Genomic DNA, 18,437 nt, shown 5'->3' with positions numbered 1-18,437 from the left:
ACGGGCAAAGGGACAGACACGGGCAAAGGGACAGACACGGGCAAAGGGACAGACACGGGCAAAGGGACAGATACGGGCAAATGGACAGATACGGGCAAATGGACAGATACGGGCAAATGGACAGATACGGGCAAATGGACAGATACGGGGAAAGGGACAGACACGGGGAAAGGGACAGACGAGGAAAGGGACAAAGAGATATATACAGAGGGGGAGACACAGAGAATGGGAGAGAAACAGGGAGACAGTTACTATCCCGGGCAGTGTCGGGTGCTATGTTGTGAGGCGAAATTTTAGCCCAGCACGTTCCAATTTACCAATCAATTTTGCCCCTATCTACATAATGGGGAAAAAGTGAAACGAAAAGTGTTGGGGGCAAATTGACAGCTGCCAGATGTGAAGAAGGGGACTTAAAGAATGAGAGCGATGGCGCCAAAGAGTATATATTGTACAGTTGCTAAGGTGGGGCCCCGACATGGGATACTCACCACACTTGGGGATATGAACACACACACAAAATGTGCCACACACTACCACGTACTTGAACACATATACCACCCTCAGCACACATCTCACCACACATACACCAACCTCGCCACATAATCGCCCTAAAACACACACAAGTCTGGTATTATCCTTCAAAAATAAAAATCTGATTAATAAGCAGCCAAACTACAAGAACAACAAATGTACCATATAGGAAATACGGCAGCTGTCAGTCACATGACCTGTCTATTATGTGTATGTGTGAGCTAATATATACTGTGAGGGGGAGGGCTTTCTGTTGCCTGGAGATTTATCAGGCTGGCAATAGCAACCAATCACAGCTTAGCTTATATTTTGCTACAGTTAATTAATCTGAGCTCTGATTGGTTAATATAGGCAACAATTTAATAATTACATTTCTATCTATTTGTTTAGTGGTTTTTGGGTGAGAGATTGATAGACTGAGAAAGAGACAGGGACAGTCAGAGACAGACAGGGAAAGAGACAGACAGACAAAGAGAGAGAGAGAGAGAGAAAGAGATATATATATAGAGGGGGAGGCAGACATTATAATTACATTTATATCTATGTGGTTTTTGTGTGAATACATTTTTGTTAATACATGCTATTTTGTTAACAGCAGTTATTAACCCGGGCGAAGCCGGGTAGTACAGCTAATATATTAATATATATATAATAAAAAGAGAGAGAGATATACACACAGTGCTGGAAAAAAGTATTGGCACCCCTGCAATTCTGACAGATAATACTCAGTTTCTTCTTGAAAATGATTGCAATCTCAAATTCTTTGGTATTATTATCTTCATTTATTTTGCTTGCAATGAAAACTTGCCGCAGGTAAGTTACAGGTGCTGTTAATTACACAAATTAGAGAAGCATCACATGATTTTTCAAACAGTGCCAATACTGTTGTCCACCCCCTTTTTATGTTTGGTGTGGAATTATATCCAATTTGGCTTTGACAATTTTTTTTTTTTTTCCATTGAAGACAAATTAAATGAAGAAAATAATACCAATGAATTTGTGATTGCAATCATTTTCAAGAAGAAACTGAGTATTATCTGACAGAATTGCAGGGGTGCCAATACCTTTGACCTTTTTTGTTATCCGTGTGAAAATAAAAAATTTACAGCTAACAGAACATTTTTGTATGAAAAAAGGTTTTTTTGTTTTTTTTTATTTTATTTTCATGGCTCAATGTTGTGAAATTCCGTGAAGCACCCGGGGGTACATGGTGCTCACCACGCATCTAGATAAGTTTCTTGAGGGGACTAGTTTCCAAAACAGGGCCGTGTGTGTGTGTGTGTGTGTGTGTGTGTGTGTGTGTGTGTGTGGTGGGGGTGGGGGGGTCAGGGGTCCACTGTTTAAACATATCAGGAGCTCTCCAAACACGACATGGAGTCCACTAACGATTAGAGATAGGCGAACCTGCAGAGATTTAGTTTGGCAGGCTAGGGCTTGAACCTGAAATTGAGCCCAGACCCCAAACCCTATATAAATCCAAGGGACCCAAACTTAAATGCTATAAAATGGTGTTAGCAAGGGCTAGAGGGTTGCAAAAAGATGCAAAATTAGAATTAAAGCAGGACAGTTATACTTACCAAGTTTCCACACGGCCGTCACACTGCTTCCTGGTCTTCTCATTGAACCTCATGCTTCCCCGACCACCCTTTGTGACCGTATCGGTAATTTGTTGCCGTCAGACTATCTGCATGCTGGCATCTGTGATTGGTTGCCCTTACAATAGCCGTCTGAGTCTCCGAAGTGCAGTGTGAAAATAAATAATTGGTAAAAATGTCATAGGGTCCCCCGTATTTTAATATTCAGCACAGATAAAGCAGACAGCTGAAGGCTGCAGCCATTAATTGTGTGCATTATTTTGGCTGTGTATCAAATACAAGAGACCCCCATGCATCTTCTTCTTCTTTTTTTTTTTTTTTTTTTTTTTTTTTAAATTAAAAAAATTTAAAAAATTGTGTGTGCTTCAACCCCAATTTTTATACCCAGCCAAGATAAATCAGACAGCTGGGGGCTGGTATTCTCAGGCTAGGGAGGCCCATGGTTGAGACGTCCCCAGGCTAAAAATAGCAGCCTGCAGCTGCCAAGAATTGGCACATCCATTAAATATACCAATCCTGGTGCTTTACCCAGCTCTTCCAGATTGACCTAGAGTTGGTGGCAATCTGGGTAATATAAGAGGTAAATGACAGCTGAAATTTGTAAAAAAAAAAACCAAAAAAAACCACACAGGTGTCATAAAGCCTGAGGTTAGTTATGGAGATTGGGACTGCCTAATGCTAATCTTGTAAGTAAAAAGAAATGAACACCTTCTTTCTCCAATTTATTAATCCCCCAAAGCACCATTATAGGTCTGACATAGTCCACAGACATGTCGTCCCATGACGATCCCGACTCTGCTACATCTAAGGTTGCAGTGCACTGTCACATTAAAAAATGTGACTGATCACTTAAGCCTGCAGGACACACTGACTGAGCCGCAGCTGTGAACGGTGACGTCATTGAGTGCAATTGAGATCATAGGTGGCTGTTTCCATGGTACCCCAGCAGTGACCTCAGGTGAACTGATCGGTAAACTCATTGAACTCCGCAATCTCACCTCAGGTTAAGTGATTGAACTCAATGCCGAATTAGTGTATGAGTCGATGTGCGCACATAGAGTATTTTGTTGCAGACATTTCTGCACTAAACCTGCATCTCCTGGCAGAGAAATGCACCAAAGCTGCATAAAAACGCATGCTGTTTTGGTGCATTTTTATGTCAGAAGATGCAGATTTGGTGCAGAAATGTCTGCAGCCAAATACTCAATGTGCTCACACAGCCCTAATCTGGTAATCCTTCATTGAGTTAAATAACTTCACCTGAGGTCACAGGTGGGGTTATCACAGTACTTCGTCTGTGACCTCACGTGAACAAAGTTCTCATGGTACCTCACTGATGACATCAGGTGAGCTGATCTGAAGTGAACTCCCCTCAGGTGAAGAGTTATTAACCTCAATGCTGGATTACCAGATTAGGCTACAGTTGAAACCAGAAGTTTACATACACTATCTAAAAAAACACACATGCATGTTTTTCTCACTATCTGTCATGAAATCAGAATAAACCTTTCCCGTTTTAGGTCAATTAGGAACCAAAATTATTTACTTTTGACAAATACCAGAATAATGAGAGAGCAAATGTGTTTTAAGGCATTTTTATTACTTTCTACAAAGTCAAAACTTTACATACATTTCATTAGTATTTGCTACCATTGCCCTTGAACTGTATGGCTTGGGTCAAACATTTTGGATATCCTTCCTCAAGCTTCTCTCAATAGTTGGTAGTAATTTGGGCCCATTCCTCTTGACACAACTGGTTTAAAACATTCTCTTTCATTATTCTGGCATTTGGCAAATTATAAATACTTTTGGTTATCCTAATTGACCCAAAATGAGAAAAACATGCATTTGTGTCTTTTTAGTGTATGTAAACCTTTGGTTTCAGCTGTATGTGTATACGTTGAGTATTTGGTTGCAGACATTGCTGCATCTCCTGGCAAAAAAACGCAAGAAATTCACTTGGGTTTTTTATGCAATTTTGGTTATTTTTTTTTTGTCCGGAGATGTAAATTTGATGCAGAAATATCTGCAACCAAATACTTAATGTGCGCACGTCACCTAACCCGGTACTCTAGTTGTTCTATCTGGCCCCTGAACTTTACAGTGCGGGTTCACCCATCACTGCTAGCAATTCCTGCCAATTTTGCGCTCTGTAATTCAAATGGTGCTACTTCCCTTCCGAGGCCTGCTGTGCGCCCAAACAGTAGATTTCCACCACATGTGGGGTATCTGCATACTCTGGAGAAAATGCACAACAAATTTTGGGGTCCAATTTTTCCTGCTACCCTTGTAAAAATGCAACATTCGCGGCTAAAGTAACATTTTTGTGTGATTTTCTTTTTTTTTTTTTTTTTTTTTTCTCTCCTTGCTTTAGTTCCTGTGAAGCAGCTAAAGGATTACTAAACTTCTTGGATGTGCTTTTGAGCAGTTTGATCGGTGCAGATTTTAGAATGGTGTCACCTTTAGGTATTTTCTGTCACAAAAGCTCCACAAAGTCCCTTCAAATGTCATGTGGTCCCTAAAAAATGGTTTTGTAAATTTAGTTGATAAAATGAGAAATTGCTGGTAAATTTTGAATTCTTGTAACTTCCTAACAAAAAAATATTTTTGAAAAATTGTGCTGATGTACTAGATATGTGGAAAAATGTATTAAACTATTTTGTGTGATGTAACTCTGACTTAGGGTCATAAAAATTCTTCTTTTTCTTCTAAAAATTCCACACTTACGGTATTTTCACTAATAAATACATGCAAATATCATCATAAATTTACCACTAACATGAAGTACAACCTGTCACAATAAAACATGCGCAAAAACACAAGGATCCGTTGAACCTTTCCAGAGTTATAACATTACAAAGTGACACTGGTCAGAATTAAAAAAAAATATAAAAAAAAATGGCCCGGTCATGAAGATAACCAGGCTAAAGGAGTTAATACACTCACACTACATTACATGCACATATAGACACATTTAATACAAAAAAACACTGGGAGTGCTTCTTTTACCACTTCAGTATATTTGACATACCTATAAGTCATGTAAATGCTTAAGTGTCAATCGACACTTAGGATAAGACGGGAAAAATATGCTCTTTAGGGCAGAAAAGATTATGCCTTAAGAATAGTGATGGGAAGACCCAGACTGTAAAAATTCTGATCCGCACAGGTTCACTAGTACTTGTTCACTGACTCGGAACCCGGAGTTCTCAGGTAACTCCGGGTACCTATCTGGAAAGTCAGGTAATTAAAAAGAAAACAAAGAAAACAGAAATTAGGGAGAAGCAGGCATGTTATACTTACCAGTCTCCCGTGCGGCTGTACCACTACTGTTGCGGCTGCTCATACTACTTCTGGAGCCACTTATTATCCTTCACGCATATGCATTGCTCTCCTTGCCCACCGGCAGTCCCGGAATCTGTGATTGGTTGCAGTCAGACCACGCCCCCACCCTGTGTGACAGTATGCCTGACTGCAATGAATCTCAAATGCTTTGTGCGTGCCTATACTAGTATAAAAATAAATAAATTTCGAAAAAAATTGGCGTAGGGCCCCCCCATATTATACCCAGCACAGATAAAGAATACGGCTACGGTCTGCGGCCCCTAGCCGTGTGCTTATCTTGGCTGTGTTTCAAAATAGAGGGATCACATGAAGCTCCAACTGTGACCGCAAATAAACTGGCGTCACTGATCATCGCTGTGGCTCAGTCATTCTCTGCCTGAAGACCATAGTGTGCGGACATGTTCTGTGTCCACGTGCTGTGACTTAAGTAATGTACCAGAAATGGAATAGTAATTGGACCTCGTGTGGATTACATCGGAACTGTGTGTTTTAGGAGTTAATAAATTGGAGAAAAGGGGTGTGGTTTTTTTGTATTTATTTCAATTAAAGGATTTTTTTGATGTTTGTGTTTTTTTCTTTTCACTTATATGTTAGTAATGAGGGGGTCTCATAGATGCCTCTAATTACTAATTTAGAGCTTAGTGGCAGCTGTTGTGAGCTGTCATTAACCCCTTATTAGCCCAATTGCCACCAGGGCAATCGGGATGAGCTAGGTAAAGTTCCGGGATTGTCATGTCTAATGGATGCTACAATCCTGGGAAGCTGCAGGCTGCTATTTTCAGGCTGGAGGTGCCCAATAACCATGGGTCTCCTAAGCCTGAGAATACCAGCCCTCAGCTGTCTGCTTTATCATGGATGGGTATCAAAATTGGGGGGACTGCATGCCGTTTTTTTTTTTTTAAATTCTTTATATAAATTTTTAAAAAAGCCGCATGGGGGCCCTCTTATTTTGATACACAGCCAAGATAAGCACACGGCACGGGGCCGCAGCCTGTAGCTGTATGCTTTATCTGTGCTCTGGTATCATAATATGGGGGAACCCCACACCAATTTTTACATTTATTTTTACACCAAAATAGACAAGCACACAGCGTCTGTGATTGGTTTCCGCAAAACATGCTGTCACACAGGGTGGGGGCGCAGTCTGACTGCAACCAATTACAGATGCCGAAACTGCCGGTGGGTGGGGCAAGCAATGGATATGCATGAGGACGATGAAGGGCCCGAAAGAAGCGGTACAGCCGTGGTAAGTATAACATGCTTGCTCTAATCCCTCTATCCCTTCTACCACTATTTTAAAGCTCCTGATTTGGGTCTCCATAGACTTATATAGGGGTTGACGTACTGCCAGATATCCGGGATTAACCGTCAATCATGGATATGTGTGGATTCGCCTGTCACTACTTAAGAATGAATCTAAACCTTATTCCATTAATGTATTCCCATCCTTTTGATGAATTTGATGGACATGTGTAATTTTTATTTTTTTATTAACCGTATGAACTATGTAATAAGCTGCTGCTAGTGTTGACGTTCTGTAACTTATTTAACATACACACTTGGCCAGGATGAAATTTTAGTTGGAGAAGCCAGTTGAATGAGTATTTAGCCATGAGCTATTTAAGGTGTTTGGTCAACTTGAGGTCTACATACTAGACTTTCTGTAGTGCCCTCTTCAGTAGGCACGAACAGAAAGGCTTCTATGCACATTTATTCACAGAATATAATATTTATCAAGCATGTGTTTTTCAAGGTGTATGGCATATTTGTGTATATGTATTTTTATTTTCATCACTAATAGTAGCCACCAGCAATCTGCATTTTCTCTGAAATAGAAACAATGTTTTGTTTGCACTGTAGTATAACATGTATTATTTGCAATATTCTATTCTAGAATCATGGATTGACTGGATTTTTCCGTGGAGGCATACCTCGAGCTTTACGCAGAACTCTAATGGCTGCAATGGCATGGACAATATATGAACAAATGATGGATAAAATGGGTCTTAAGTCTTGAAAAAGCACTGAGACTTATAATACCTGGCAGGGGATTCAATTATCAGGAGATTTTAAATTACAAGAACACTTGCTTGAAGATGTCTATATAAGCTGGCAGATGTGGATCGTTTGTGAAAATAATTACATTAAAAAAAAAAATACTTTTAAAAGTAAAATGTTTGTAAGCTAACACATTACTTTTTGGATGACTGCAAATAAACTATTTAGGGATAACAATTCCTTATAAATGTAACGTGATACAGTTTGAAACATATGAAGATGAATAGCTCATGCCAGAGTCCCTTTTCTCCCCCCTCCCACCTTCCCAAACAAACAACTGATTTAGGATTAATCTTCAGGTTAACAATGTTATATAAAATTTGAATGATTGCTAGCGCCTATATGTAGAAAAAGGAACAAATTAGTCATCGTAGACTGGAGTTTGATCATATAGGAGAATACGCATAAAGGGGTAGCCACATTCCTGTAAAACTGATAGGGAAGGATTTTTCTAAATACCTTGTTTAGCCAAATCTGCCTCTGAGTGGTGCTATTGCGGAACACTCATCCCCATGAAGTGACCCTTGGGCTCCGTGACCTCTGTTGTGGGTGGTGTTTCACCATTTGTCACAGCGCAGCATGTTGCGTGCACTCTTCTTCACTGCAGAGCGCCGCAAGCAGAAGCGATGCTGGGCTATGACGAGCGGTGAAACTCCGCCCACAGCCCTGTCACTCAGGGAGACTGGGTCCAGCCTTGGTGATGTCAAGTCAACTGGAAGTTGACATGACATTACCAGATCTCAGAGGTTATGGAGCCCGGGGTCACTTCATGGGGATGAGGGGTCCGCAATAGCGTCACTCAGAGGCAGAATTGAAACAAGATATTTAGAAAAAGCCTTCCCTATCAGTTTTTCAGAGATGTGGCCACTATTGCAGAGTAGTGAACCACTTCTTTTACAAACAATTAGAAATTCAAAAAGACTATATTACTTAATTTGATTAAAATGAATATAGAACTAACCAGATGGGCAATTAAATCATGCCACATTTTATATTAAGCACATAATTTGTAAAATATGCAGCATGTCAGTCCACCAATAAATCACAAAGGGGTAAGTACAGTCATATATGTACAAGGCATTGGACACATTGAATGTCAATCTAATATAAAGAGCTGAGTGTATGTATGTATGTGTGTGTATGTATGTTTGTATCTCTGTGTGTGTGCATGTCCGCTAAAGGAATCCGCACTAGTGCATTTATAATCATAAAAATTTTGCACAGCCACCTCATTTGACTCAGTTAATGTCAGAATGTTTTGGAAGGAAAAGTTAACTCCTCATTTTACAGTTATTCAACAAAAAACATGCTTACATTAAAGGGAATGACCTCTGATTGGTTGCTATAGGCAGCAAAGGACATTCTTGGCATAAGACAGCTTTTGTCAGTTAATATGATTTTGGTGGAGAGACAGAGACACGCAGGCTGAGACACAGGCTGATGGGCGGGGGCAGAGGGGGACAGACTGTTGGGGGCATAATTTAGGGTGATGCAATTCAAGTTATGCATCCACGTCTTAAATCCGTCTGCATTCCAAATCATGAGCCATTTGTCAGTTGCATGCTCTTCGTCCACACAGATCAGAGATGGCCACAGATCAGGGAAGGAAATATGACTGCTTTAATTACGGAAGTTCAGATACATTTAAAGAAATCAGTTGGCTAGGAGCCAAGAATACGTGACACTTCTCCTAAACTGCAAAAAGAGCTTATTCTGAGATATATATGTATATGTGTTTCATCATTTTATATTAAGTAAAGTCAGTATGAATCACAAAAGTCTTATCAGAAAGTCCTATGTCTGAGTACAGTTCAAATGCCATTTTGAGTCCTGTTTTAGATATCTTCACATAATTCTTAACACTGATCATAACCGTCCATAACTATGTCCATAACATTCCCCCCTTTGGAGATAGCCAAAAATCTTTCCCTACTTCCGTCGAGTCTATCGATCTGTCCTAATGCTGATGGTTACCTTACTTGCTTACAAGATAACCCATCCCTTGTGGATGAACCTCCTTACTCAACAGACTATGCATAGGAAGTCAGATCCTGTCCGTATCCCCTTGACTGTCATCATGGCTATGTTGCACGCTGGCGCACATTATTCGGGGGAAAGGAGGTGGTGGTAGTCCTCTCATCAATCCTTTCATTAGTTCATATTTATCAGGTGGTGGTGGGACATCATCAAAGGCAGCATGCATAGTCATCTTCTGGTCCACAAGCTTGAATACCATCTTCTTGACACAAAGTGTTGGGTAGAAGAGGGGACACAACCATCTCCTGGTCCCGGGTCCGACATCTTATAGTAGTGGGATGTGTGGGTCTCCCTTCCACCTTTACAGCAGTGCTGATCGTCAGGAAACCTTGGAAGGTCACATCATATCTGGTTATAGGGCTCGTAGACAGCCATCTCCTTATCTGGATCTCGTTGGACCTGGAGTGGAGGAGAAAACTCAACTAAACATTTGACTAACATATGTTCTTAATTCAACAAGTTTAGTTAGTGTCTGGGGGTACTTCTAAACAGGATTTCATAGGGTCTCGACTTAGTGGTCCCTGCTGGGGTGTGTCTGACACTGAACAATGCAAGGGAAAGACTCTCATGCCCTTGTTTCCTTGTTTCCTACTCTGTCTCAACCTCTCAACCATCCCACTATTCTGTGAATGGTACGGGGTGTGTTGGGTCAGTTCTGTCCCCAGGGCCTGTCATATCTCTTTGGCTGGCAATGAAAGCATGTCCCTGGCCACATTCTATGGTCTCTGAGAGCCCACAACCGAACACTATCTCAGTCCTCTTCTACTTCTATGACTTACTTTTATAGGGTCAGGACAATGTTTTCTCAAGACTTTCCATATTTCCTTTCTTCTTCACATCGTGGTCACTTAAAGAGCACAGATTGGCTGACTGTTTCTGTGATAAGTGGTCACATTGCCGCTTCTTTGGCTGTTCTGTCAGCGAGGGCATTTCTTACTACTTTTCTTGATTTTTCCAATGTAGGCCTCAACCCTGCTCACCGTGGCTGTTTGGCAATAGCAAAGCTTCCATCAGTTCTTCTGTGGCCTCATGGTGACGTACTGTTACTGGTGGTGATCAAGTCTCTTGTCTTCCATACAGAGTAGATATTGGCTGCCATCTTGCAAGCTTCAGTGATACCACATTCCTCCGCTTCTTTTGCAGACAGGGATGCAGGTAGCGACTGCTTTATTAGCACAGCGTCTTCTGCTACTACCACGATGCCCATGTGGAACCGTCCTTCTTGATCTGCATATCTTGATCCATCTTCAAAGGGGTTAAGTCAGGGTCTTCCAAGGGTGTATCCGTCACTGTATCAAATCCAGAGGTTTCCTGCCTCAGGAGAGCAAGGCAATCATGTAGAGCTATGTCAACTACCTCTTACACCAAGGTGTCGAAGGTGGGACATTCCCCCCTTGGAAGAGGGAGAAGTGTAGCAGGATTAAGGACTGCACACCTGGAGATGGTGACATTGTCAGGGAGCAGTGATGTCATGTGGGGCATTGATCTTCAACTGGTGTATTAGGCAGACACAGACAGTCAGTCGCAGACAGGCAGTCAGAGGCGCAGACACGCAGGCATAGAGGCAGGCAGAGAGGCATTTAGTTACTATCCTGGGCAACGCCCGCTAGTACACCTAGTTCATAATAAATGTAACATATTATGGTAAAAATGCTAATAGTACTTACCAATTGTAAAGAAGTATAATACCAAGACTGAATATCTTGTGAAATTGAGTCAGAGTGCTAGCGATGCCAGGATTAAAGAGTACAACCACTTTTACTACAAGATGAGGACCAGGATAGGCAAATGACTACAAAATGAGGACCAGGATTGGGACATTACATTACAAGCTTGACAAAGAACGCAGGAAGCGTTCGAAACGCGTAGCCTTATGCCGCATATGGGCTCCCTATTTTTGTCCTTGTCATCACATTAATTTTGACGTCCTTAGATAAAATTTTGCAATAGTTTTACTACAACTCCGGAAGCTGGATTTTTTCTTCTACTTTTGTTATTGTCACATCCATAACGACCCAAGCTATAAAACTGTGCCATAACATACGATGTATGCAATAAAATAAAAAAAATCTTCAAAAAAAGTGATCAAAAGGTGTATAGAAAAATGTGGTATTACTAAAAATGTCACTTTGTCCCCCACAAATGCAACATTTTTTCTATGTGCGGCCCATATACCCAGCCGAGTTTGAGACTCCTGTTCTACATAAAGATGGCCTAGGCTGTAAAAAGATTGCAAATACCCTGAAAATGAGCTGCAGCACAGTAGCCAAGACCATACAGTGGTTTAACAAGACAGGTTCCACACATAACAGACCTTACCATGGTTGACCAAAGTATTTGAGTCCACATGCTCAGCATCCTATCCAGAGGTTGTCTTTCAAAAATGGATGTTTGAGTGCTGCCAGCATTGCTGCAGAGGTTACAAGGGTGAGGGATCAGCCTGTCTGTGCACAGGTGTCTTGCTAAATTCTACTAAAAAGGGGGCTGAAAGCCCGTACTTACGAAGCGCTCACTGATATCCTAATCAGGTACGAATACTAATATTCTTTATAGCAAGATACTATTTATTTTAATAGCACATGAATAGTTAATGGTACATAGGCATTTAGAACTATAGTCATAGAATCTTATACAATAACAGAAATATGCATCAACATTACCGATATGTTGCAGCACGCCTTTCTCATCGGAGGGACTCGATTAATGTGAGAAGGAAACAACATCTGCATCACAGGAACAGTGCGTACGTACACTTCAATGTCCTGGAAGGTTTCCCTAACATTAAGCGAGTCCGGTGTAATTTTATAGGAAAACTTTGTAGGTTGTGTTTAAATGGTCACCAGCATGTGACAGCTGAGTCATGTTCATGTAACTTGACCACAAACTGCTGTGGGCACCAGCAGCTTCCTGTACATTTACTTGTACATCCTGCCAGTTGACAACTGACCGACCACAGTTGACCATAGTGTTAGTGAAATATTGCAATGAGCCGTAAATTTCATATGCAGGCTTCCTTGCACCTGTCTTTAAGCCAACCACAAGTTTCCGGTAAGTGGAACTGTAAATTTTACTTCCTCATTATCTTATTCTTTGGTCATCATAGTGAAATTGGTTATCCAAAGGACATCTCTTTGATACTGAATTATTGATAGGTCAAATAATATCTGGGATCACTCCTATCTTTTGATTATGATCCCTATCTAGTCACACATTCTTCAGTCATATCACATTGGTATCACAATCGGTCCTTGATCCCAGGGATTATTTTCCATCATCAGTATTCCACTAGAGGAAGATCACTCGGAAAGATATAATCACTTTCACTACTTTGTACAGTATATTAAAACTAAAAGCAATATTATCTGAAAAGCTCCCTTGAACATCATGTGTTTTGGCATTTGCTCGATATTCAAAGGAATCATTACACATTACATTTCCCGATATGTTACTACAAGTTTCACTAGACCCATTTATGAACATATTGGCATAAGGCCATAACATATCATGAATTGTCCTTTCCACTAAGCTGGGTTTAAAAGCATCTACAGTATTTATAGATGTCCCAAAACTTATTTTTATATTCCCCATAGGGATGAATCTCAGGTTAGTCAGTACAGTCTTATTTGTTGGTACCCAAATTCCTCCCTTAAAAGCCAGATATTGCAAATTGGTGACTGTTGCATTCAAATTGCCTTGCCACCATGGAAGATTGATCCATCCCACTACGGAAATGGGTACTGTCACATTCTATAGATGAACACATCGAGTGTCTTTATCAGCAAGCTGATCAGAACAACTTTTCTACTTTAAGATTTCCTCCATCGATACCGGGACATCCAGATAAGGGATACTGGTGGCTGTAACCGAAGAATGTGTACAGATCCAACAATCTGTGTGTTGAAAATGTGATGGTGCATCAGAAATTTATTCGCCATAGGTTTCTCCTGATGTAGACTTGTCCATCCAACGACCAAAGAGGCAAACATCAAACACAGGAATTTCTCCATCTCATCACTATCGAGCTCTTCCCAGTAACCGATACCATGGATTCTGCTTATTTACAACACCATCTGCAAATAAAGATACACTATTATTCTCGTAAATAACATTTTTCTTGTGGGACATATTCCCAATTCTCCACTCCTGGTCTCATTATCAGGAGAGTACGATCTTTTCCGACCGCTATTACCTCTGCCTCTGAGGGCGGTCCTTGGAGGTTTTGAATCCATATTTTTGCTCCTACATTTGTAATATTAGAGGATCCAAAACCTTTAGTACCCCGTATTGTTAATTCTGCCGGGGCAGTTCCTTCTCTTATTTCAGACAAGTTTATTGGAATTATCAACATCTGAGCCACCTTCTGGGGTTTCATCAATATCAAAGGTTCATTTCCCAAATTTAGCATCAGTACCTTGATTTCTCCCTGATAATCTGCCTCTATTACCCCTCCCACCACTATGGCTCCTTTTAACACTAAACTAGAACGAGTGGCTATTTGACCATAATGATCCTTTGGTATCTGGCAACCCAATCATGTTGAAATTGGTTTTACCTTACCTGGGGGTACCACGACAGTTTCCAATGTACTGAGGTCTAAACCTGCTGAATAAGGTGTCGCTCTTTCTGGTGTGCCCAAACAGCTGTACCTTGTCTTGTCAACTGTTGGACTGACTTGTCTGATGGTTGCTGCTTTATCTGCTTTTGAATTAAACAAACGTTCAAGTGAGTTAGTAGGGACATGAGCATCAACATGAAATACAGTGGTCTTGGTAGATTGAATAATCCCTTCAATGTCTTGCCACACTTCCCTGACCATCTCAAACACATTTTGCTGTTCCTCTCCCCAGTGGAACTCATATTTTTTCCTCGTTACTTTGTACAAATGAGCCAACATTTGTCCCAAATGAGGGATATGTTGTCTCCAAAAATCAAACAATCCAATGTAAGACTGAGTCTCCTGTTTGGATTTAGGGACCGGAAAATTAATAATTTTCCGCCCGGCATTGGGCAAGATCTCTCTGTGCCCCTTGTTCCACTGAATCCCTAGAAATGTTACCACCTGAGACGGTCCTTGAACCTTGGCATCACTGATTTCCCATCCTTTACTCCACATATGAGCAACCAGTTTTGTCAATTGATCTTTCACACTTTGCTCATCTTGTCCTTGTATCATTATATCATTGATATAATGTGAGATCTGCATTTCCTTATGACAAGACATAACCCCAAAGGAGAATTTTCCTTCGGTTAGATTAAGAGTCATCCATTTTAGGATATCAATTCCCAAATTATATTCTGGTATAGGAACTACCAGCACCGTGTACTTCTTGATAGGTAAATTACCTATCTTCAAAGCTACCTGCGTCTGAACCCCGGTGATCACTTGACCGCCTAGTCCAGCAATTTTTACTCGAGGTCCTTTTATTTTTTTCTGGGTTTCCATGAATTAAAGTAGCCTCTGCCCCCGTGTCAATCAAAGCTGGGACTCTTTGAACATTTCCCCCTTTCCAATGTATGCTAAGATTGACGTAGGTAGGTTCGTCCCTTTTTATCAATAGGGGGGCTTGGCTGGCTACCTATGGTAAATCACTTCCTTCTGAACTTTCATTTACACAGACTTCAGTCTGTGTATTAGCCCTTCCTTCCGTGACCTTTGTGGCCACGGCTGCAGCCAGTTCTTCCCATGGATAAACTGACTGAAAATCTTCCCAAGACACATTCTTTGGGGGTTTTCCCCTTTTCCCTCTGATTTCTTTACCTTGGGGGTTTTTGAACCCCCTTCCACATTTGTAGTGGTCACTTTCTTTGTGGATAGAACTTTCTGTTTGTACAACTTCCATAATTCTCCTGTCTCCTTTCCATCAATCCTTTCCTTATTGATCCCGGCTTTAAGCAAAGCCTGGAACATGTCTTTGCGAGACACCCGTGAGGCCTCCTCTACTGATTTCTCTTTACAATCAGGATTGTTTGGCTTACTGTTACCAACATGGCCTCCAGGGGACGATTTATCCCACTGTCCCATATCCTGTAACTCCCTCATCCTCCCTAGAACTACACCGATTGATTCTCCAGTCAGCGCTACAGTTAAGGTTAAAATAACTGTTTTGTATGCTGGAGGAGCATGTTTAACCAGCCTATATCTTATGCTGGCTTTCAATGGGTACTGGAGATAATTATCATCCATTCCCAAAAGAGGAAGAGCATTCCTCATTGCTTCTTCCTTCAGCCTTTCCATACCATCTTTTAAGGTATACCAAGGTTTATCATTGATAGGAAAGTCTGCTTCTGATGGGTATTTGTCCAGAAAAGCATGGGCTAAGATCATGATTAAGTTTTGAGTACCATGCTCATTATGATCAACAAAATAATTTTTTATTGATCTCTGAATTACTGGGTCCCGAGACATGGTGACAAATTTTGCCACGTCTCCGGCGTCAAAGTGCACTCCACCTCCTCCGAGATCGTGCACCCTGACCAACCAGGGAATTTCTCCTTCTCCTGGTTTTTGTCTAAACTGTGTTAAAATGCTATCAACTTCTCCTTGAGAGTAATCTTCAATGGTTACTCGATTTTTTACATGAGGAATCGTTCTCTCATTTATGATGGCATTACCATCTTCATCATATTGCAGATTCCCCTGACCATCCCGGACATGTTCCTGGATGATCTCATTTTCTGTCCTCTCTAGGCGCCTCCTTACTGGGTTAGCCTGAATCTTCCCTTTATGGTAATCCTCCTCATCAGATGATGAAGATGAATCCCACACATCCCCATCCCAAGTATCGGGATCCCAGTTTATAGAAGCTGGGACGATACTTTTAGGTACTTTGGTTTTATTTACTTTTCCTCTTCTTTTCTTGTACTTATTTTGAGCAATTTGGATTTTATTTATCTTTCCTCTTCTTTTCTTGTACTTATTTTGAGCAATTTTTATGGCAGCTTTTTGTGCCACATTCTGATAATGTTCCAATTTATCCTTCAACAGTCTGGTATTACATTCCAGAACTGTTTTCAGGCCACCTAATTCTATCATCTTTTGTTCCATCTGGGAACTTTTCTTCTGCATCTTTAGATTACGCTCATGCATTACACTATATGCACTTGCCAAAATCCAGATGCGCCGTCCTAAAGACACTACATCACCTGCTTTCACAGGGACACTACCGAATACATTCACAACATCAGTAGCTTCACTACCCTTAAGCTGATCCTGCCATTGTTCTGCCAATCCACAAGACACTACATCACCTGTTTTCACAGGGGCACCACTGAGTACATTCACAACATCAGTAGGTACACAACCCTTAAGCTTATTCTGCCATTGTTCTGCCAATCCACAATTGACCAATTCATGTGCTATAAGATTGAAGGGAGCCTCAGTCCAGCTGGGGATCTCCACAACAACCTCCTTAACATTATCCTTACGTTTTCTGAACATTTTGACACTATGCAAAAAGATTGAAAAAATATCTGGAATTTTGCCAAATATATGTTTTTAATTTCTAAATTACAAAAATTTATTAATTACTTCTTATAGAAGTAATCCTGCCGACTACACCAATTTATGTCTTGCTAAATTCTACTAAAAAAGGGGGCTGAAAGCCCGTACTTACGAAGCGCTCACTGATATCCTAATCAGGCACGAATACTAATATTCTTTATAGCAAGATACTATTTATTTTAATAGCACATGAATAGTTAATGGTACATAGGCATTTAGAACTATAGTCATAGAATCTTATACAATAACAGAAATATGCATCAACATTACCGATATGTTGCAGCACACCTTTCTCATCGGAGGGACTCGATTAATGTGAGAAGGAAACAACATCTGCATCACAGGAACAGTGCGTACGTACACTTCAATGTCCTGGAAGGTTTCCCTAACATTAAGCGAGTCCGGTGTAATTTTATAGGAAAACTTTGTAGGTTGTGTTTAAATGGTCACCAGCATGTGACAGCTGAGTCATGTTCATGTAACTTGACCACAAACTGCTGTGGGCACCAGCAGCTTCCTGTACATTTACTTGTACATCCTGCCAGTTGACAACTGACCGACCACAGTTGACCATAGTGTTAGTGAAATATTGCAATGAGCCGTAAATTTCATATGCAAGCTTCCTTGCACCTGTCTTTAAGCCAACCACAAGTTTCCGGTAAGTGGAACTGTAAATGTTACTTCCTCATTATCTTATTCTTTGGTCATCATAGTGAAATTGGTTATCCAAAGGACATCTCTTTGATACTGAATTATTGATAGGAGTGATCCCAGATATTATTTGACCTATCTTTTGATTATGATCCCTATCTAATCACACATTCTTCAGTCATATCACATTGGTATCACAACAGGTCATTTGCTGCACACTACATCAAATTAATTTTTATGGCTGTCGTTCAAGAAGGAAGCGTCTTCTAAACATGATGCAAAAAGAAGCCCTCAGTTTCCTGACAACAAGCAGACTAAGGACATGGATTACTGGAACCATGTCCTGTTGTCTTATGAGACAAAGATAAATTTAAACGCTTGTCTCTCATAGAGATCGTTTGGCCAAATCACCAATATTACGTTTTTCTATATCTGATGAAAGCATCTTAACAAAAATGTCAATTGAAGGACAGGTATTGAAGGGTGGAAATTTATTAGGTTTATTAAAAAGATTATTTGGAAACGTACTCACTGTATCACTAGATTCTTCCTAAACCAAGTACTCCCAAATAACTACCGCTTGTTGTTTTGCTTCTGTTTCAAAAATAATCTCTCCATCCGATCTAGCATTGTATTTCTTCAACAAGTTCTTTCGAGCAAACAGATGAACATCTTTTATTGCTGTAAAGATATCCAAAGAATTGTCAGTAGAAAAAGTA

The 18,437-nt window shown here is 40.6% G+C and overlaps 1 protein-coding gene across 1 annotated transcript in view; it reads left to right on the top strand.

Moving 5' to 3' along the window:
* Positions 1–7,706, top strand: part of SLC25A38 (solute carrier family 25 member 38) — a 154,319-nt gene extending 146,613 nt beyond the window's left edge. Inside the window, exon 5 of the mRNA XM_075321974.1 lies at positions 7,366–7,706. Within this exon, the coding sequence (XP_075178089.1) occupies positions 7,366–7,488 (123 nt within the window). The 3' untranslated portion in view covers positions 7,489–7,706. The remainder of the gene's footprint in view (positions 1–7,365) is intronic.
* The last annotated feature ends 10,731 nt before the right edge of the window (positions 7,707–18,437 follow it).

This window comes from Anomaloglossus baeobatrachus, chromosome 8 (genome assembly GCF_048569485.1).
Source record: "Anomaloglossus baeobatrachus isolate aAnoBae1 chromosome 8, aAnoBae1.hap1, whole genome shotgun sequence".
Taxonomy (NCBI): domain Eukaryota; kingdom Metazoa; phylum Chordata; class Amphibia; order Anura; family Aromobatidae; genus Anomaloglossus; species Anomaloglossus baeobatrachus.
This window is presented reverse-complemented; position numbering and strand designations above follow the sequence as displayed.